This window comes from Haematobia irritans, chromosome 1 (genome assembly GCF_050003625.1).
Source record: "Haematobia irritans isolate KBUSLIRL chromosome 1, ASM5000362v1, whole genome shotgun sequence".
Classification (NCBI taxonomy): Eukaryota; Metazoa; Arthropoda; class Insecta; order Diptera; family Muscidae; genus Haematobia; species Haematobia irritans.
This window is the reverse complement of record NC_134397.1, coordinates 142,465,526-142,487,952: the sequence shown is the minus strand read 5'-3', so window position 1 is coordinate 142,487,952 and position 22,427 is coordinate 142,465,526. Positions and strand designations below refer to the sequence as shown.

At 33.2% G+C, this 22,427-nt stretch overlaps 4 protein-coding genes across 4 annotated transcripts in view; 3 read left to right on the top strand and 1 right to left on the bottom strand.

Moving 5' to 3' along the window:
- The first annotated feature begins 496 nt into the window (after nucleotides 1-496).
- LOC142221933 (uncharacterized) lies at nucleotides 497-2,804 on the top strand. The gene is made up of 6 exons (XM_075291819.1): nucleotides 497-945; nucleotides 1,080-1,341; nucleotides 1,398-1,524; nucleotides 1,595-1,794; nucleotides 2,196-2,357; nucleotides 2,417-2,804. Exons 1-6 carry the CDS (start codon nucleotides 564-566, stop codon nucleotides 2,625-2,627), a joined length of 1,344 nt encoding a protein of 447 aa, XP_075147934.1. The 5' UTR covers nucleotides 497-563; the 3' UTR covers nucleotides 2,628-2,804.
- Nucleotides 2,780-4,326, bottom strand: LOC142221934 (pre-mRNA-splicing factor RBM22). The gene has a single exon (XM_075291821.1). The coding sequence runs from the start codon at nucleotides 4,190-4,192 to the stop codon at nucleotides 2,927-2,929; it is 1,266 nt and encodes a 421-aa protein (XP_075147936.1). The 5' UTR covers nucleotides 4,193-4,326; the 3' UTR covers nucleotides 2,780-2,926.
- A 926-nt stretch (nucleotides 4,327-5,252) lies between these two features.
- abs (ATP-dependent RNA helicase abstrakt) lies at nucleotides 5,253-7,657 on the top strand. The gene is made up of 2 exons (XM_075291808.1): nucleotides 5,253-6,189; nucleotides 6,242-7,657. The coding sequence occupies exons 1-2, from the start codon at nucleotides 5,350-5,352 to the stop codon at nucleotides 7,274-7,276; spliced, it is 1,875 nt and encodes a 624-aa protein (XP_075147923.1). The 5' UTR covers nucleotides 5,253-5,349; the 3' UTR covers nucleotides 7,277-7,657.
- A 10,235-nt stretch (nucleotides 7,658-17,892) lies between these two features.
- Gel (Gelsolin) overlaps nucleotides 17,893-22,427 on the top strand; it is a 176,572-nt gene continuing 172,037 nt past the window's right edge. Inside the window, exon 1 of the mRNA XM_075291812.1 lies at nucleotides 17,893-18,052. The gene's annotated coding sequence lies outside the window, so the exon portion shown is untranslated. The remainder of the gene's footprint in view (nucleotides 18,053-22,427) is intronic.

The following is a 22,427-nucleotide window of genomic DNA, read 5'->3' as shown; positions in this document are numbered from 1 at the left end:
TATGATTGTTTTCGACGTAGTGGGGATTCTCAAAAGAGTCCCCAAATTCAAAAAATGTTGGCAGGGATAGCGATATGAAATTGCTTTTTAATTATTTTTTTATAATTTTTTGTTTTTCTTTTTTTCACATTGTTTAGTTGGAGTAAGTTTTCGTTAAGTATCATAGCAATTTGAAATTGCTTATTAATTTACTCCTATGTTCTTTATTTTTTTTTTTTGATAAAAAATTGAATTAAACTAAATTGGTTTAATGTACAATAATTTTTTGGATATGTATTTAAAGAATCCCGACAATTTCGGGATTCCGAAAAAATTCCGGAAACCCCGGGATTCTATATTTTGAAATCCCGAATCCTGGGATTTGTAAAAATCGATCCAGAAAGACAGCCCTAGTACTAAACAAAGAGATTTCGTACCTAGTGTATATATTAGTACATAAGTGAGCGTACGCGACCTGTAACCTACAACCATCAAACTTAACGTAATATGGCAACTCTACGATTTTGTTTCAGTAGTTTGCGGCATTTTTTTAGAAGTTTCTGTATTAAACGTGGTTTGCCGATATGTCCAAGAAAGATAAAAAGCTAAAGAAAACCAAGAATGATGAGCCAGAAGTTGACCAACATCAACAAACTGATGGAGAGTTCTCCACAGATTGGGATGTCGATGCATATCGACGTGAATATGAGAGCGAAGAGCATTGGTTGCTGAGAAAGCGCTTCATGGAAATGCACAAAGAAAAATTCCCTGAAGACAAAATAGTATGTTTAGCTCAAGTGTTTACAAATATGGAATTCATGGGGTGCAAGTATCCGGCGGAAACAATGGCCATGGTGGCAGAATTGTCACGAGAAGTTGCTAAAGAATTCCGGGCAGGCAGAGCTAATCGATTAAAACGAACTTTTGTTGCGGCCTCAGATGCCGCTGAGGAAAGGGCTACTAAAGGTAGACGTAAAGACAATTAACATAGCTACTCAATTTTTATGTTTATAATTTTAAGTAAAACTAAGTGAGTAGCCAATTGGGTGTATATGAGATGTTTTAACAATTGATATTGTATCTCTTTCAATTTGTTGTAGGACGCCGAACGACGCAGCAATATAACGATGTACCGAAAACAATACAGCATGGCCAAAAGCGTAAACATTTCGAATTGGGGGACGAAGAAGATGCACCGTCTCAGCCATCAAAGAAGCCAGTAAACATTGACCTTTTCTCAGATCTAAAATATAAGAAGTTTATTGTCTTTTTAAATGGTGGTCGCAATTGTCTACAATTATCCGCCCAGCGTAGTAATCTTGCCTATGTAGAAAGAGAAGTTCGAGGGGAAAATAACACCAAGTATGAAAGCCTACCTTGATATATTATGATTAACTAATGGATTTTCTAACTTATAGGACAATAGAAGTGTGTGTAGATAATAAAGTTGTGGCCAGTGCATGCGAAGATAATGTCAAGGCTTCCAAAACAACTGCATTTAACAAAGCTTTAGAGATACTACAAAAAGAATGTTATAGCATAAAGGTTAGTACGATATTTGTGAAAAAACTATTGTTTCATTTTGTTACAGCTAGAGTTTTCCTTACAATTTTAGTTAAATCCGAATAGAAAAACAATCAAAATAGAGAAAAACAATAACCAAGTTAGTGGCGAAGTTATTAAATCTCAAGTGGATTCGGCATCTGAAGATAAAAAGATAGATGACAACAATAAAGGATTCAAAATGATGAAAATGATGGGATGGTCTGGAGGTGGTTTAGGCTCCAAAAGTCAAGGACGCGAAGATCCCGTGGGGTAAGTATTTTCCAGAATTCATTGTGTTGTGGGAAATGTTTGAAATACTTCGGACTTCTATGGACAATACTGTATTTCCGCATTGTTGCGTTGCTGATCCGTAGCTATCCCTGGACAACATTATCTGGGAGCGCTAGTGATGCCAAAGGCATATCTGACAGAACTTTTTGGCTTAAAATAGTTGAAGATATTTCAAAACTTTAGGCTGACTGGGTTTCTTGTATTCTAACACCTGTATAAGATTTTTTGTTGCATAAAAAATTTGCCTTTTGAGTTTAGTATGTAGAAAAATAACAGAAATTAATGTAAGGAAGACATACCGATAGCATGCAACTTCTCAACCGACCAAACTTTTGAGAAATTCTTTTCATTACTCTATTATGCTTCCTCCTTTTCTAAAGTTACCTCTTCAAAAATAATCGTGCTGGCTTGGGTAATGAAGACTGCAAATTTGATAAAAATTACTTTAAACGAATGTTAAGGAATTATGTTGAATCCGAGGACATACGTGAACTTCAATTTGAACCAACATTTACTAAAGAGGAACGAGCCTTGTTACATGAGTAAGTATCTAGAATTATATTTTTCTATCCTTACTACTTGAGATATGAAATCTTTTCAGAATTGCCAAAAACTTCAATTTAAAGTCATCCAGTTATGGACAAGGAGAACAACGACGTTTAATAGTAACTAAAAAGACAATAACAGATACTCAAGTTTTAAATGAAATTCTTGTAAATAAAAATCCTCGTTTTATGGATAGGTACTTAGTACAAGTACCCATATCAAAAAGTACAATGTTTCCTGATCACACTGAAACTCTATCGCTGTAACCATCTTTAGAAATCAGAATTTGAATTTTACAATGAAGTCAATGTATTGTCAAATCATAGAGGGATAAGTTAAATTGCTGTGTAAATCTAAGGTATTCTAGGAACTGATATGTAGGCATAAGACATGGAAATTTAAATATAAACAAAGGAAATACATTTCGTTGTGTGTAAATCAAATTTTATTTTTTTTATTTTTTTTATTTACCAATGATGTAATTTTCTTATAACAAAATTTCACTTTCAATCTTTACACCAATGAAGTTTCGCAGATGGGATAAACTTATTTGGTTTCTCTATAGTTATTTTTTTACTGCTCCCAAACGGCTCGGGTCCTGGCTAGGATAATGTACCTGGCCTCCTGCTAAACCAGGTGGAGGTGGTATAGATTCAAGATTTGAAGCCGCTGCTGCTGCGGCTGATGTTGATGGCATTGGCATAGAATATGGGGCAGCATAAGCCTGTGAATACATTTGATATGATGAGGCGGGTATCAGCGATGGTGGTATTTGATGTAATTTCATTCCAGGAGGAAGCACTGTTACTTGTTCTTGTTGTAGATTGAAGAAATCATTTGGATTGGCTGCAGCTACCGGTGGCATGGCATTCAATTCAAATCGTCTATCTGTCTTGGCAGCTCCTTGTTTTGCTTGTGAATGGGCCCACTTTATTGTAGCCTTTTTACCTTGTAAAACCAACTTATTAAAGCTCTTCTCGGCTGCCAACTCTGCTGCGGAACGTTTTGTGTATTGTACAAAAGAACATTGTTGTCTTGGAACTAAAGCTATTGAACGAATTTCACCGAATTGGTAGAAATGATCCCTCAACTCTGGCTCAGTTATATCTTCTGGCAGATTACCCACATAGAGGGTTGTAATATTACGGTCCTCCGGCGGTTCCAATGTGGGCAGTGAAGCTGCTCTTTTCATTATTTTCTCGGCGACAGGATCATTGCGTCCATAATAACGATCTTTAATATTTTGCTCACATAATGGGTCATCTGGTTCATTCGGCTTGTCGTGTCGATATGGACATTCTTCACCTCTTTTGCATTCACCCTTCACCCAAAATGAACAAATGTGAGGTCTATTACGTTTGTAATAAGGAGCTGTACGAGCCAATTTTGAAAGCATATCACTAGCAGCCAAAGATTTGCCAACCTTCCCGGCAGCTTCTGTACCATCACCATCTTGAAGTTCACGATCTACATTTTGTATATAGTACTCTTTATTGACATCACTTTGAGGTAAATTGTCAGCAACTTTTAGGGCAGCATCTCTTACTTGGATTGGTAAGCCATATTCCAAATCAAGTAAACAAGTCTGACATACGTTCTTCAATCGAGCGCATGTTTGGCAAATTTCAGTTTTCTTAAAACGCATTCTGGCTCCAGGGCACCACCGAAATATAGTGAAAGGTCTGGTACAAATCTTGCATTCCTTACCAAAGCGTTCTTTTATCATGCGCACGTACGGATTGTCACCCAAGCATGTTTGGCAAAGAATGGGAAATTCAGCATCTTCCCAGTTTTGCCGGTTATACGTATTTGTCGTCTTGGACATAGACATTATGGAAAACCTTGAATTACAGCTTTTCTTTAGATAATTGTATTCAGCTAGGTAGGCATACGCGAAAGACAAAATCTATCACTACAACCAGAAAAACTTCACAAATTGTCAAAAAAATAAAAATGACGTTCGCAGTATGGATGGAATACCGTTTATAGTTGCCAGACTCAAACGTAATTTGCATGGTCCGTTCATATAGGCTGATATTAAGTTGGCATTATTGCGCTAAAAGAGCTACTTTTTCACGGTTATCTTTATTTAATAATAATAAGATAAACTTTTTCAATTGTTTCTTTGGATCATTCCCCACCAAGTTATAATAAAATTTACCAGAAAAAATATGATTTTATTCTGCTTTTACAGATTTGTTTTTGATTTTAAGGTGAGTATTAAGTTCGAGTTTAGCCGCTAAAATCGCTAAACTAAATCAGTAAGAAAAATTCATGAAATTATACATATCTGTTGCAAATTTTGATGGGGAAAAGCCCAAAGCAAATGTTCACAAAGTTTGTATTCCTTAAAATGGATTATTAAAGAAAAGTAATCGTGAAAAAATACGTTTTTAGCGGCTAAACTCGAACTTAATACCCACCTTTAGCGGCTAAACTGGTGTGGTCATATAATTTTTCGTTTTTTGAGTTCGGTGCCAATTGAGGGTATACCCTCAAAAGCAGGATTCAACACATTAGCGATATTTTATTTTAATGTTTCAAACATATTGTAGAATATGTTGAAAGCAAACAATTTACAAGTCTCGTTGAATATATGTTAAGGGTACTTGGGGTATATCCTTAATTGATACGGTGTATACAAAATAAATTTGTATTTATATAATTAGCTTTTATAAAAACTGTTTTGGAAAATATCCGCAACAAAGTTCATTTTTATTTTGTCGATCATAGGGTAATGCATAATCGTTCGATAAAATGTTTGAAAAACAGTTGAATTTTAGCATTTTTCAAATAATTGTTTTTGAGACAAAATTCTAGCAATAACCTACAATTTTGGATCTGGCAGCACTGCTATTCAAAAATAAATGTCAGCTGATTTGGATCGTTTCCTCTGTAAGCAGCACTACAGCATTGTAAACAATAAAAAGTGAATTAAGTCTTCTGATATCGTATTAGAATTCTTGTAGGTTAACATAAGTTCCAAGCATGTCTTCAACGTCTGCCGCTCCACCTATAAAACGCTATAGACGCGAAGAGGAAGAGAAATCATCAGGAGCAGAAGAAGACGATAACTATGTCCCATATGTTCCAGTTAAGGAGCGAAAAAAGAAACAACTTATGAAATTAGGAAGAATTGTGCAGTTAGCTACAGAGGATGCGAAACCTAAATCCTCAAGCGAGAATGAAAACGACGATGATTCACAGAATGCAACAGATCCGGAAATATGGGGTCGAAAATACAATATCAGTCTGCTGGACCAACATACAGAATTGAAGAAGATAGCAGAAGCCAAAAAGATCAGTGATGTGGAGAAACAATTAAAAGAGGAAGAGAAGATTTTGGAGAGTGTTCAACAACAGAAAGCTCTTATGGGTGTAGCCGAATTGGCTAAGGGTATACAATACGATGAACCTATCAAGACAAGTTGGAAACCGCCACGTTATATTATCGAAATGCCGGAACAAAAAAGAAATGCCATACGAAAACGTTTAAGAATATTGGTAGAGGGTGTTGATGTTGCACCTCCCATACGGAGTTTTAAAGAAATGAAATTTCCAAAGGGAATACTAAATGGTTTGGCTGCTAAGGGTATAAAAAAACCCACACCTATACAAGTACAAGGCATACCCACAGTATTATCGGGCCGGGATTTAATAGGTATAGCATTTACAGGATCAGGAAAGACAATGGTTTTTGTATTACCCATTATAATGTTCGCCTTGGAGCAGGAATATCGCCTACCTTTTACCCGAAATGAAGGGCCCTATGGCTTAATTATATGTCCATCGCGGGAATTGGCGAAACAGACAAATGATATCATTAGGGTATGTAGATTTTTACCAATGTATTTACATTTCTAACGATTTTCGTTTAAAGCACTATAGTAAGCACTTGCAAGAGGCAGGCATGCCAGAAATTCGATCCTGTTTAGCGATTGGAGGAATTCCAGTCTCAGAAGCTATAGATGTCATTGCAAAGGGTGTCCACATTATGGTTGCAACACCTGGTCGTCTTATGGATATGCTGGAAAAGAAAATTGTAACCTTAGATATTTGCCGTTATCTATGTATGGATGAAGCAGATCGTATGATTGATATGGGATTCGAAGAAGATGTCCGTACGATTTTCTCATTTTTCAAAGCTCAGCGTCAGACACTTCTTTTCTCTGCCACTATGCCCAAGAAAATTCAAAACTTTGCCATATCGGCTCTGGTTAAACCGGTAACAATAAATGTGGGCAGGGCTGGAGCTGCTTCTATGAATGTTACCCAAGAGGTGGAATATGTCAAACAAGAGGCCAAAGTTGTTTATCTTCTGGAATGTTTACAAAAAACAGCACCTCCTGTCTTGATATTTGCAGAGAAAAAGCAAGATGTTGATTGCATACATGAGTACTTGCTGTTGAAGGGTGTAGAAGCTGTTGCCATACATGGTGGAAAAGACCAAGAGGAACGTTCACGTGCTGTCGAAGCATACCGGGATAGTCATAAAGATGTCCTTGTCGCAACAGATGTTGCTTCCAAAGGTTTAGATTTCCCCAATGTCCAACATGTCATCAATTTCGATATGCCTGAAGACATTGAGAACTATGTACATCGTATCGGTCGTACGGGTCGTTCCAATACTAAAGGTTTAGCGACGACTTTTGTCAACAAGACAACAGATCCTTCTGTACTTTTGGATTTGAAGCATCTTTTGATAGAGGCCAAGCAAAATGTGCCCGATTTTCTTTTGGAATTGTGCCCAGAATCGGAACAATATTTGGATCTGGGAGATTCACATGGTTGCAGTTATTGTGGTGGCTTGGGTCATCGTATTACAGAATGTCCTAAATTGGAAGCCATACAAAGCAAACAAGCATCAAATATTGGACGTCGGGATTATCTATCCAATACCGCAGCGGACTATTAAGGTTTCAATATTTTTTTAATTAAAACAAATAGTAAAATAGGTAAATTTCTGATTTATTATTTTCGGGTGGACTTTTTGAGCATATTTTCCGTATTTAACCGTCGAGTTTTAAAAGTGTGTTTGTCATTCCATATACATCAATATATCCCATCTAAACCCCACTGACTCAGAAGAAGGTGCTACCACAAAGCCTGCTAAAATAACAAAACGTCTGCTGAATAAGAGAAATCAGTTACAGTTTGCTGAAATAGCAAACATTGCCTACTATTTTTTAAGGTCGATGACAATGCAATATGTTTTAGTTTGCCTGGATCAAACAAAAAATATAAAAGTAGCGGTTATCCGTGACACAATAAAAACAATATATGTATTAAGAATGTATTTTGCTTATGTCCAAAAATCTGAATATTTATCAAATTGAGGCATAACAACAAACAAAATATCCCAGCAAAAACTAGGTAACCACATCTCATTACAATTGACATTACCAGGAGTAAAGCTGTAATTACACGTTGCATTACATTGCGGCGAGTTATAATGACTAACTTGTAATGACAAAAATAAATACTTCTCGGTAATTTTCGAATTGTTATTCCCAAATTTTTAGGCAGTTGTAGTTAACGAATTAATAAAATAGAATAAATGATGGTACCATTAGGTATAATTATTCACATAATCGAGAACTTACATAAAAAATCAAAAAGAATATGTAATGTAACGGTAATTCTGAAAAATTTTCCCTTAAGAAATTTTTATCACAAATATTTCATAATAATTGTGTTTAATGACATTATCATATTATGTTTTAAATAAATGCTTTTTTATACCTCATTCACATTACACTTCCAAAATGCGCTTAAACTAAATTTCAAATAAAAAAGAGACTTAAAATCCACTTTTAGTAGATTTCGAACCTTATGTGAATTGGCTATTGCATATATTATAACGTAATTCAGGAATCCAACTCCCTTAAACAACCTACATTTATTTCTATTTTAAGTGTGAAATTAATTTGCATCTTATTTAGATTATTTATTAGATTTTTTGTTTATACAATATTCTTTTCTAGTCAAGTAGTTCTTCTATTACAGCATCACTCGCCATATTTTGATCCATTGTAATCGGCGATAGAAATCAATATTTTCGAGATTTGGTTGCCTGAGAGAATAAGTGGCTATTTTGCTAGCTTTGGTGTATCTACGAATAAGTCATTACATATTAGGTGATTATATGCTTTAAATGCACTACTTATTTTATGGCCTAAAGTATGCCTGGGGAGAAGTACTTTCCTTCTAGGACGTGCGTATGTAAATGTAATCTGAAGCGATGCCAATTAATAAGTGGTTATTAATTTTTAAATAGGCTTACCTACAAGATTACCAGGTAATGGGTACCAGCAAAAACTCCTATTACCAAGTATAAGTACAAGTATGCCTGCGCCAAATGGGTAACAACTTCCTCGTACATATATCAGTAGTAATACTTTTACACGGGCATGACATTGGAGGAAAGTACTTCCGTGCAAGCATACCAGCAGTCGAAAAATAAGTACTTCTTCGCAAACATACCAGCTCTCCAAAAATAATATCTTTACTATAAAGATACCCAAAAAGTGCGAACTCACCCCTGTTGTTTTGTAATCTAAAACACTATACCACGCTCCACGACATGGATCTATTCAATGATGTTATTTTGTAATATAAATTATATACTATACAGCTTTAGAAAACAAAGGTATATTTTATTAGCAATTTTTTCTGAAATGCAATTTGGCATTACTTATCGCTACTATTAACGGCGCCCACTGTAGAGCCGAACCCGGACCTCAAGATATGATTTTGATTACCGGTATTAATAGAAAGAATCACTTTTTGCCTACACAGTGAAGTTATTATTTTTAAATCCCAGGTAATACTGCAAGTAGTAACTTTTTGATTACCGGTATTACTGAAAGAATCACTAGTGCTTACCCAGTTTTTGCTGGGTATGTATTATGTTTCAGGAATATGCAAAATATAATTTTGGGTTCTTAAATATGCTTTGGATAAAATTTTAAACATAAAAATTCTAAAATTTGTTGTTCACTAGACCCTGAATTTCAAAAAAACACAACAGCAGATACTGATTGCTGTTTTTAGCACTTTTCTATGAGTTTACCAAATTCTTACTCTTTTATTGGTACAAACGATGAATTCTGTTGACTTAAATTTTGGATTAGAATATCTTGCAATTTGGAAGACAATGATAAGAAATAAAAATATACTTTGCCATCGCAAATTATTAATACATCCCAAGTAAATCGATTGTGATTGACAGATATAAGTAGAACTTTGTATGCAATCCATAGTCTTCTTTTACTAAATTCGAAATTTCCTTAAATAATTCGTATTTTCTTAAAAAGAGTAATTTTTGCGTAAATTGTCACAAGTTTGGTAAAAAACTAAAGATTAGAAGATTTTAATAAATAAAATAAAACTAAACACATTTTTAAACCATTTTAATTCTGATTTTTTTCTTCAAAATATCACAGTTTTTTAAATAACATAAAACATTATTATTTTTAATAAAATTTCTTCAATTTGAAAAAAGATTAACTTATTTGTGTCATGTCGCAATTATGTAAATTTTGTAAAATAAACCTAGATCGTGGTTCAAAATGTTGTGGGTGTACCAAAAATATGATAATTATGAAAATATGGAGCTATGAAATTTCTCCCCCACACATCATTGACAAATTAGACTCAAACATTTCAAATGAAAACAGTTGAATGATCAATAAAATTGTACCTAGTTTATTGTCAAAATTTTGATTCTATAGAAAATTTTGTCAAAATTATATTTCTATAGAAAATTTTGACAAAATTTTATTTCTAAAGAAAACTTTGTCAAAATTTTATTGCATAAAAAATTTTATAAATTTTTTTTCTATAGAAAATTTTGTCAAAATTGTATTTCTATAGAAAATATTCTCTGAATGTTTTTTTCTATAGAAAATTTTGTCAAAATTTTATTTCTATAGACAATTTTGTCAAAATTTTATTTCTATAGAAATTTTATCAAAATTTTATTTCTATAGAAAATTTTGTCAAAATTTTGTTTCTATAGAAGATTTTCTCATGATTTTATTTCTATAGAAGATTTTGTCAAAATTTTATTTCTATAGAAGATTTTCTCAGGATTTTATTTCTATAGAAGATTTTGTCAAATTTGTATTTCTATAGCAAATTTTGTTAAACTTTTATTTCTAAGAGGTTTTATCAAAATTTTATTTACAGGGAAATTTTTGTCAAAATTTTATTTCTATAGAAGATTTTGTCAAAATTTTATTTCTATTTTTATAGATTTTTTATTTCTATAGATTTTGTCAAAATTTTATTTCTATAGAAAATTTTGTCAAAATTGTATTTCTATAGAAAATTTTCTCAGAATTTTATTTCTATAGAAGATTTTGTCAAAATTTTATTTCTATAGAAAATTTTGTCATTTCTATAGAAAATTTCCCCAGAATTTTATTTCTATAGAAGATTTTGTCAAAATTTTATTTCTATAGAAAATTTTGTCAAAATTTTATTTCTATAGAAAATTTTGTCAACATTTTATTTCTATAGAAAATTTTGTCAAAATTTTATTTCTATAGAAAATTTTGTCAAAATTTTATTTCTATAGAAAATTTTGTCAAAATTTCATTTGTATAGAAATTTTTGTCAAAATTTTATTTCTGTAGAAAATTTTGTCAAAATTTTATTTCTATAGAAAATTTTGTCAAAATTTTATTTCTATAGAAAATTTTGTCAAAATTTTCTTTCTATAGAATATTTTCGTAGAATTTTATTTCTATAGAAAATTTTCTCAGAATTTTATTTCTATAGAATATTTGTTCAAAATTGTATATCAACTGAAGATTTTGTCATAATTTTATTTATATAGAAAATTTAAGTACCTCTTAGTTGGAGTAGAATGTTTTGCAAAATCTACCAAAAGATCAAGAATTCTACCAATCTACCAAATAGGACAAAATCTAAAATTTTTTGTGGAATTTTACCAACTGCGACAACCGTGTTTATGAATCCTTCTTACAATAGCAGCATAAAAAGCAATGTCATTTTCCCGGGATGTAAATATTGAGAGAATACAGTAAAGGCGACCTGAGAGATACTAGCAGGGATATCACGAGCCCTCAGCAACATAAACATAAACTACAAATTTTTGGTATTTTAAGAAATTCATTATTAGTTTCGTCAGGTAAAGGGAAATATCCATACTATGGAGTTTAAAAATAAGACCCCTATGCCAGATAGAGTTAAAAGAAAAACAAAATTGAAAGTTGTTCCGCAAACATTTCTTTTAAAGAGAATCCCCCATCGTTTTTTTTCCACTTCCGATGCAGTCCTTTTGGACAAGACCACAAACATTTCTTTTAAAGCGCATTTCGGGATCTCTCATCGATTTTTCCACTTCCGATACAGTCCTTTTTGAAAAGTATCAAAAAGTACGCAATTAGGCTATTTTAAGTGAACATTTAAGTTTTGTATAATTAAATTTCACAAAAAATAGAAAATCAATAAAAATTTAAAAATTTAATTAAATTAAATTGCTTCCCCGCTGGGATTTGAACCTGTGCCGTTTGATAATTAGGGATAATTAAATTTCACAAAAAAAAAAAAAAAACAAAATAAAAAATCAAAAAAAACAAAAAAAAATAATGAAAATATTAAATTTGAACCTGTGCCGTTTGACTTTTTTCACTTCCATGGTAGTTCTTTTGTGAAGGTTTTGCAAAATACGTTCATTTTTAATTATTTGTTGATATTTAATGGAAAAAAATATTTATACAAAAATTCATAAAAAGTTATATTTTTTAAAAATTTTTGATAAAAAATTGCCGCTGGTAAGATTTGAACGAGCGTTTTTCAGTTTTTAATTCATAATAATAAAGAACATCTCAAGATTTCATGCCGTGATGTCATATTAGGTTCATATCTCAAACATTTGAATAGACGTTTTGATGCATCGCGTTCAATGGCGTTTGTGGCTGAGTGCGCTAAAGCGTTCTGTTATGGTGCCAACAGACCCAGACCTTCAACCTTCGGTGGAAGCGAAGAAGTTTTTTAATTTGTAAAAATTAGATGATAAGAAAATATAAGTGTAACACAAAATACTGATAAAAATAAAAAGTGAAATTGGCGAAAAAAGTTTTGTTTTTTAAATTTCTTCATCCAAATGAACTTTGAACAATGCAAAGGATCCAAAAATGGAGTACTCGGCCCTATGACAAGCCCATATAAAATTTATTGGAGATGATCTAAGTTTGCACTACTTCCGGATTGGGGATCCAAACTATTTTTTTATACCCACCACCATAGAATGGTGACGGGGGTATAATAAGTTTGTCGTTCCGTTTGTAACACATCGAAATATCGATTTCCGACTATATAAAGTATATATATTCTTGATCAGGGAGAAATTCTAAGACGATATAGCCATGTCCGTCTGTCTGTCTGCCTGTTGTAATCACGCTACAGTCTTCAATAATAAAGCAATCGTGCTGAAATTTCGCACAAACTCGTCTTTTGTCTGCAGGCAGGTCAAGTTCGAAGATGGGCTATATCGGTCCAAGTTTTGATATAGTCCCCATATAAACCGACCTCCCGATTTGGGGTCATGGGCTTATAAAAACCTTAGTTTCTATCCAATTTGCCTAAAATTGGAAATCTAGAGGTATTTTATGACCACAAAGAGGTGTGCCAAAAATGGTGAGTATCGGTCCTTGTTTTGGTATAGCCCCCATATAGACCGATCTCCCGATTATATTTCTAGGGCTTGTAGAATCGATAGTTTCTATCCAATTCGCCTGTAATTGGAAATCTAGAGGTATTTTAGCACCATAAAGAGGTGTGCCAAAAATGGTGACTATCGGTTGATGTTTAGGTATAGCCCACATATAGACCGATTTCCCGATTTTACTTCTTGCTTCTAGAATCCGTAGTTACCCAGCAAAAAAATTGGAAGTTGTTCCACAAACATTTCTTTTAAAGCCCATCCCAGAATCCCCCATCGAGTTTTTCCAACTTCCGATGCAGTCCTTTTGGACAAGTCCACAAACATTTCTTCTAAAGAGCAACGCGGGATCCCGCAATGATTTTTTTCCGCTTCCGATGCAGTCCTTTTGGACGTGTACACAAACATTTCTTCTAAAGCGCATCTTGGGATCCCCCAATGATTTTTTTCTACTTCCGGTTCAGTCCTTGTGGACAAGTATTAGAAAGAACGCAATCAGGCAATTTTAAATGCAAATTTTGGACAATTAAATTTTACAAAATAATAGAAAACTAATAAAAAATTTAAAAAAAAATAGAAAATCCATAAAAAAGTAAAAAAATAATAATAATAAAAAAAAAATAAATTTCATCCCCGCTGGGATTTAAACCTGTGCCGTTTGACTTTTTCGCTTCCATGGAAGTTCTTTGGAGAAGGGTTTGCAAATTACGAGAAGTTTTAATTTTTTGTTGATTTTTAATGGAAAAAATATATTTATACGAAAATATATGCCGAAAATAAAAAATAAAAATGATGCATGACATAAAAAAATATTTTTTTAGAAAAATATTTGATAAACAAATTGCCGCTGGTGAGATTTGAACCTGCGTTTCTTAGTTTTTCATTCATACTAATAAAGAACATCTCGAGAAGCAATTATAATGTTATTCCTTGTCATACGACACTTACGAACATATCACACACATTTGAATTGACCTTTCGACGCTTTATGTTCAATGGCGTTGGTGGCTGAGTGTGCTAAGGCGTTCTGTTATGGAGCCAGTAAACCCAGGTTCAATCCCTGGTCGGAGCGAAAAAGTTTTTCAAATTGTAAAAATTAGATAATAGGAAAATAATAGTGTAATAAAACATATGGATGAAAAAAAGTGAAATTGGTTGAAAAAAAAATTTTTTTTCGCTTTTTAAATTTTAAATTTGCCTGAAATTAGAAATCAAGAGGTATTTTAAAACCCTAAAGAGGTGTGCTGAAAATGATGAGTATCGGACCATGTTTTTATATAGCCCCCCATATAGACCGATCTCCAGATTTTATTCTTAGAAACCGTAGTTTTTATCCAACTTGCCTTAAATTGGATATCTAGAGGTATTTTAGGACCATAAAAAGGTATGCCGAAAATGGTGAGTATAGGTTCATGTTTTGATATAGCCATCAGATAGACCGATCTCCCGATATTACTTTTTGGGCTTCTAGAAACCGTAATTGTTGTCCACTTTGCCTGAAATCGAAAATCTGGAGGTTTTTAGGAATATAAATATGTGTGCAAGAAATGATTTTATTTTTTAGGCTTCTAGAATCCGTAGTTTTTATCTAATTTGCCTGAAATGAGAAATCTAGAGGTATTTTAGGACTTTAAATATGAGAGCCGAAAATGACGTGTATTGGTCCATGTTTTGGTTTATCTCCCAAATAGACCGACCTCCCGATTTTACTTCTTGGGCTTTTAGAAACCAAAGTTTTTTTTTCAAATTTGCATGAAATTTTAAATCTAGAAGTATTTTAGGAACATAAGGAGGTGTGCCGAAAATGGTGAATATCGCTCCATGTGCACTGATAATGAAAATTGCTTGAAACTGAATTATAGTTTCTAGATTTTACTTCTGGTAATCATTTTAATAATGGGGGTAAAAATCTACAGATGTTAGATTTTAAATCAAGGCGTTATTTCATCGTTTTCTTGCACACGATGTTTATGAGTCCTCTAAAACTCAAACAAATAGGGTTCTTATAAATCCAGAATCCGATCTGGTCTTCAAAGGTAAAATCTTGGAATTTATCTTCGGGAAGTGTACTGGTTGAACTGATCTGCTTGTCATCAAATCGCCCTGAAATATTCACAGGAAACTATAATATTTGTTTCATGGTGGTGTTAATATATGGCATCAAACACCCATGCAAAAATTGGCCGAAATCGGTCCATAATTATATATGCCCCATATAAACCGATCCCCAGATTTGACCTCCGGAGCCCCTTGGAAGAGCAAAATTCATTCGATTCGGTTGACATTTGGAACGTGATGTTAGTATATGGTATCCAACAACCATGCAGGAATTGGTTCATATCAGTTCATAATTATATATAGCCCCCATATAAACCGATCCCCAGATTTGACCTCCGGTGCCTTTTGGAGAAGCAAAATTCATCTGAAATTTGGTACGCGGTGGTAGTCTATGATTTTTAGCAACCATGCCAAAAGTGGTCCATATAAGTCCATAATCATATATAGCCCCCATATGAACCGATCCCGAGATTTGGTTTTGGAGCCTCTTAGAGGAGAAAATTTCATCCGAGTCACTTGATACATTGGTACATTGTGCTAGTATATGGCCGTTAACAACTATGTCTAACTAGGTCCACATCGGTCTATAGTTATATATAGCCCTCAGATAAATCGATCTCCAATCACATAGAAATTGGTCCATATCAAGTTCATAATTGTATATAGCCCCCTTATAAGCGACCCCCATATTTCAATTCTGGCTCTCTACGTACCGTGCAAAAGTCCACATCGATTCGTAATTATTTGTAGACTTACCTATACATAACTTTTTTATCTAATATATACCACGTATGGACTAACTCACAATTTAGAAAACGATGTTAAGAAGTTTTAAGATACTATAACCCAAGTAATTCGATTGTGGATGACAGTCTTTCGTAGAAGTTTCTACGCAATCCATGGTGGAGGGTACATAAGATTCGGCCTGGCCGAACTTACGGCCGTATAACAGGTTGGCTGATAAGTCCCCGGTCTGACACATAGATGGCGTCGCTAGTATTAAATGCATATTATTTTTATATAGTACCAACCTTCAAATGATTCGTTTGTGAGATAGAGCGTCTTTGGTGAAGCAACTTTTGTTATTGTAAAAAAAAAAAAAATGAAAAAAAAGGAATTTCGTGTTTTGATAAAATACTGTTTTCAGAAGGGGAAAAATACGGTGGAAGCAAAAACTTGGCTTGATAATGAGTTTCCGGACTCTGCCCCAGGGAAATCAACAATAATTGATTGGTATGCAAAATTCAAGCGTGGTGAAATGAGCACGAGGACGGTGAACGCAGTGGACGTCCGAAAGAGGTGGTTACCGACGAAAACATCAAAAAAATCCACAAAATGATTTTGAATGACCGTAAAATGATGTTGATCGAGATAGCGAGGCCTTAAAGATATCAAACGAACGTGTTGGTCATATCATTCATCAATATTTGGATATGCGGAAGCTCTGTGCAAAATGGGTGCCGCGCGAGCTCACATTTGACCAAAAACAACAACGTGTTGATGATTCTGAGCGGTGTTTGAAGCTGTTAACTCGTAATACACCCGAGTTTTTCCGTCGATATGTGACAATGGATGAAACATGGCTCCATCGCTACACTCCTGAGTCCAATCGACAGTCGGCTGAGTGGACAGCGACCGGTGAACCGTCTCCGAAGCGTGGAAAGACTCAAAAGTCCGCTGGCAAAGTAATGGCCTCTGTTTTGTGGGATGCGCATGGAATAATTTTTATCGATTATCTTGAGAAGGGAAAAACTATCAACAGTCACTATTATATGGCGTTATTGGAGCGTTTGAAAGTCGAAATCGCGGCAAAACGGCCCCATATGAAGAAGAAAAAAGTGTTGTTCCACCAAGACAACGCACCGTGCGACAAGTCATTGAGAACGATGGCAAAAATTCATCAATTGGGCTTCGAATTGCTTCCCCACCCACCGTATTCTCCAGATCTGGCCCCCAGCGACCTTTTCTTGTTCTCAGACCTCAAAAAATTGGAAGGTCGTTATAATCGTTGTATCGCTCTTGAAGGGAACTATGTTGAATAATAAAAACGAATTTTGACAAAAAAATGTGTTTTTCTTTGTTAGACCGGGGGCTTATCAGCCAACCTGTTATACTTGTTTTTGCTGGGTTTTTCAACATCGAGCAGAAGAACTAAGTTTTTATCTACTCGTAATTATTAACAAAGGTTGTCCATTCTTGGAGAAGGAAACAACTTTATATCAGATAAATGCGTCTTCTATGCTATACAAAACTCGCATTCGTATTTTTAGGAACAAGAAATATATTTTTTCAGTGTAGATTCTATAAAATTTGATTTGCAATTATTAACATTCCAAGTATTCAAAGTGATTTTCCTCGAAATAGCAATATCAAGCTGTAAGATTAACTAAAAAAACAAAATATTTGGAAAACAGAAAATCCAGAATTCCTTGGAAAGGTACATTGATAATTTCTTCGATTATTATAATGCGCGTTCTTATCACTTTATGTATGCTGCCTCTCTCTTTCGATCGTTTTTTAATTTCATTGAGTTCTACTCTAGTGCATCGAAATGGTAGCTGAAATGTTCAATAGATTATCTATTTGGGATTCGAAATGAGTATGTAAATGATCTCAAATTGAAATCGGTGAACGTCGTTGGTTTGTTTGGCCTATACATGCAAGATCGTAGTACCTCAATCTCACACTTCTGTTTACTATAGTAGCCACTGAAATTGGGAGAACACATCATAAAGGCGATCGTCTTTTTGATCAAAGCTTGACAAAATAAAATCACAGACTGCCGCAATTTCGAGCTTAGTGTTTCGCATAGCGTTGTACGAAACGTATACTCGACACAATCGTAAAACTTGAAATTTAAAATCGTTATCGCCGCCGGATCGTCTTGCGGACGGACAGACGAGCGTTATTTGATAATAGAGGAAATAAAAGAGGGAAAAGGTATTATCATATTGAAATTTCGTAGTTCGTATCTGCAAAAAACAAAAGTGAAAGACCACTCAAAACAGAATCGAATTTATAATCAAAATATGATTGATTATTTAATTTTGATACATGTAAATTAAAAAAAAAAAAATAAATTACCAAATACTCTTGTAAAAAAATGTGCTTGTGATATTATTAATTTTGAAGAAGACGTTGTCCACAAATTTTTATTTCGAATACAGATTGTGTTAATTCTTTGTTTATCTAATATTTTAAATTTAAAGAAACCCCCCGATTTTGTTCAAAGTGTAAATAAGCAAATTGATGTTTACCCTATTATTAGTTCTCAATGCTCCGGGAGATGGTGACTTCATTGTTTTGAAAAAAAAACTCACGTAAATTTTAAGTATTTTGGAGTATGCTTTTATTTGAACATTGTTGTTGATATTGATGAGTTTAATTGCTAATTTATTGACTTAAATTATTTCCAATTGATTTCAAGTAGTGATGTAAACATTTGTTTGTATACCAGCATACGTTTGTAAACAATACTACATACATACATATATATAATTATACAATGTGCCAATGACATACTATGCCTAACAGGTACAATTATAATGACCAATACGATTTTTTTTTAGTGCAAATTTTTGTTGTGAAGCCAAAGATTTCATATTCTTAAAATAGGAATGCGAATTTTGCTTATGATAAAAGATGCATTTCTCTGATATAATTTTTTTCCTTGTCCAAAAGTCGATAAGTTTTTAAAATATGTCGTTTTGTCCTTATAATGAAGTCATTCGACCTAAAAATTTGTATCGAAATAATGTTTTGTGACTACACTGAAAAAAAATATTTACGTGATATTAAAGATTACGCAACCTAAATTTTAGGATGCGAAATTTACAAAATATTAAGGTCGAATTTCTTTAAAATAATGAAATTTTAATTAAAATAAAGTTTATAATCTTTGCTTCAAAAATGTTTTCATTAAATTTAGAACACGAATTTTGTAAATTTGCGTCCCTCCGTTAAAGTCCCATGTCTTTGAACTAAGGTTAATTTTCTTTAAAGTAAAGAAACACATTTTTGATTTATGGAAATTGTGCTTAAATTAACTGAAATAGTGAAACTTTAAATTTAAGATAAAAACGCTTCAAATATAGGCTAAGACTTATTTTGAGGATTTAGCGTCTTTGGTTTAAAGTTTTTTTTTTTGGAATTAAGAAAACATTGTTTACTTTGAAGTATCCGTCATAATTTGAATTTTTAAACTGGCATTTGTTTGTACGTGAATACCTTTATAAATAAACCTCGAATAGAAAATGAAAATTTGATAAATGAGATCTGTATCCCAATTTTAATTTTATTGATCCTACACTGAAAAAACAGTGAACCCACCAGGAAGAAAACTTTCGGTTAATTTTAGAAAATTTTGAATATTTGTAGAAAATTTTAACTAAACAGTATTACAAACGTTGGCATCACGCCGATATCATAAAAATAAGTAAATATTTTTCGACAAATACAAGAAAATTTATTAGACATAACTTAGTTTTTTCACTTGGATCCAAATATTTTGACCTTCCCTTAAGGATTTTGGTATGGATTCAGAGCCAAAGATGCGGCTTCTTTAAAATAAAGAAATTTTTTAGCGACCTATCTGGCTTTAAATTTAGGATCAATAAAATTAAAATTAGGATACAGATCTCATTTATCGATTTTTCATTCCCTTTTCGAGGTATATTATAAAGCTATTCACGTAAAAACAAATGCCAGTTTATAACGGATACCAAATTATAACGGATACTTCAAAGTAAAAATGTTTTCTTAGTTCCCAAAAAACTTTAAACCAAAGATGCTAGATCCTCAAAATAAGTTTTTGCCTATATTTGAAGCGTTTTTTTCAATAATATTTCAGTGAATTTAAGGACTGACTATTTATTTAAATCAAAAATGTATTTCTTTACGTTAAGGAAAATTTGCCTTAGTTCAACGACATGCGACTTTAACGGAGGGACGCTAATTTCCAAAATTTGTATCCTTAATTTAATAAACAGAATTTTTGAAGCAAAGATTATAAACTTTATTTTAATTGAAATTTCATTATTTGAAAGAAATTTGTCCTTATTATTTGGTAAATTGCGCATTCTAAAATTTAGGTTGCGTAATCTTAAATAAAACGTAAATATTTTTATTCAGTATAGGAGATAAATTTGAATTAATTATTTTTTTCTAATTTTTTCTGTTTTTTTTCTTTATGTGCAAATAAAATGTTGAAAAACATCTCCTATTATTGAACGCTTTTTAGCTTTGTAGTCCAGATACAAAAAGTCAAAACATTTAAAGACGATTTCATTAATTTTGAAGAATTTTTTTAGAATTTGTTGACCTTAGTCCAACAACATTTTTATACCCTTCACCACTACTGTGGTACAGGGTATAATAAGTTTTTTTTTTCATGTAAAGATACGCATTTTAAAGACGAATCACCTAACTGTAAGGACGATACGAATTCATTGACTTTTCGACATGGAAAAAATTTATATCAGGGAAATGCACCTTCTGTACTAAGAAAAATTCACATTCGTATTTTAGGGACAACAAATCTTTGGCCTCATGACAATATTTTTTACTTACTTAATTTTTAGACATGTGAGAATAATTTAAGGAGAATCTGTCCAAAAAGTGTACTTAGATGAGCAAAGACAAAATCATTTTTGGGAGTTTATGGTAACCTGGACAACATATAGCATGTTTCTCGCAACCTCAAAAATTGTGTATCTTACCTCGACAAATTTTGAAAATTTTATATTATGCTCTATGTTGGATAAACCGACCCATTAAACTACGTTTCTTATCCAACATATATAATATGGATAATTTAGAAGACACACTCAGAAAAAAGTGAAACCACCATGAATGAAAATGTAGGTTTATACACTGAAACAAACAGTGAACTCTCTATGAACGAAAATTTTAGTTAATTTTAGAAAATTTTAACTAAACTGTATTAGAAACAAAGATGTCACGCCGATTTCATAAAAATCAGTAAATAATTTTCGACAAGGTCCAAAAATTTTATTAGACAAAATTATTATTTTTCATTTATTAAAGAAAATTTAGTAGTTTGTAGGAAAAAATTGGAGTTCGAAATTGCAAAAATGGCCATATGTTAAGTTCATGATGGGCGCATTATTGGTAAAATTTATAAATGTCATTCCGTAATAAGTTTGTCATTCCGTGTGTAACACATCGAAATATCGATTTCCGACTATATAAAGTATGTATATTCTTGATCAGGGAGAAATTCTAAGACGATATAAGCATGTCCGTCTGTCTGTCTGTTGTAATCACGCTACAGCCTTCAATAATGGCGCCAACGTCCTGAAATTTGGCACAGCTTCGTTTTTTGCTTGCAGGCAGGTCAAGTTCGAAGATGGGCTATATCGGTCCAAGTTTTGATATAATCCTCATATAAACTGACTTCCCGATTTGGGGTCTTGGGCTTATAAAAACCGTAGTTTTTATTCAATTTGCCTGAAATTGAAAATCTAGAGGTACTTGAGGACCATAAAAAGATGTGCCGAAAATGGTGCCAATCGGTCCATGTTTTTGTTTAGCCCTCATATAGACCGATTTCCCGATTTTAGTTCTTGGGCTTATAGCAACCGTATTTTTTCCGATTTGCCTGAAATTGAAAATCTGGAAGTATTTTTGGACCTTAAAGAGGTGTGTCGAAAATGGGGTGTATCGGTCCATGTTTTGGTATAGCCTCCATATAGACAGATCTCCCGATTTTATTTCTTCGGCTTCTAAAAACTGTATTTAATATCCGATTTTCGTGAAATTGGAAATCTAGAGATATTTTGGGACCATAAAGAGGTGTGTCGAAAATGGTACGTATCGGTCCATGTTTTGGTATAGCCTCCATATAGACCGATCTCCCGATTTTTATACCCTGCGCCACACTGTGGAACAGGGTATTATAAGTTAGTGCATATGTTTCTAACACCCAGAAGGAGACGAGATAGACACATGGTGTCTTTGGCAATAATGCTCAGGGTGGGTCCCTGAGTCGATATAACCATGTCCGTCTGTCCGTCCCTCCGTCCGTCCGTCTGTCTGTGAACACATTTTTGTGATCAAAGTCTAGGTCGCAATTTAAGTCCAATCGCCTTCAAATTTGGTACATGTTCCTAATTTGGGTCAGAATAGAACCCTATTGATTTTGGAAGAAATCGGTTCAGATTTAGATATAGCTCCCACATATATCTTTCGCCCAATATGGACTAATATGGTCCTAAAAGCCAGAGTTTTGGCCCAATTTGGTTGAAATTTTGCACAGGGAGTAGATTTAGTATTGTAGCTATGCGTGCCAAATTTG

Excerpts from the sequence above, each read along its gene's own strand:
- LOC142221933 (XM_075291819.1), top strand. The coding sequence starts at position 564 with ATGTCCAAGAAAGATAAAAAGCTAAAGAAAACCAAGAATGATGAGCCA. Across the intron at positions 946-1,079 it reads TGAGGAAAGGGCTACTAAAG|GACGCCGAACGACGCAGCAA; the intron begins GTAGACGTAAAG and ends AATTTGTTGTAG. Across the intron at positions 1,795-2,195 it reads GGACGCGAAGATCCCGTGGG|TTACCTCTTCAAAAATAATC; the intron begins GTAAGTATTTTC and ends CCTTTTCTAAAG.
- LOC142221934 (XM_075291821.1), bottom strand. The coding sequence starts at position 4,192 with ATGTCTATGTCCAAGACGACAAATACGTATAACCGGCAAAACTGGGAA.
- abs (XM_075291808.1), top strand. The coding sequence starts at position 5,350 with ATGTCTTCAACGTCTGCCGCTCCACCTATAAAACGCTATAGACGCGAA. Across the intron at positions 6,190-6,241 it reads AGACAAATGATATCATTAGG|CACTATAGTAAGCACTTGCA; the intron begins GTATGTAGATTT and ends TTTCGTTTAAAG.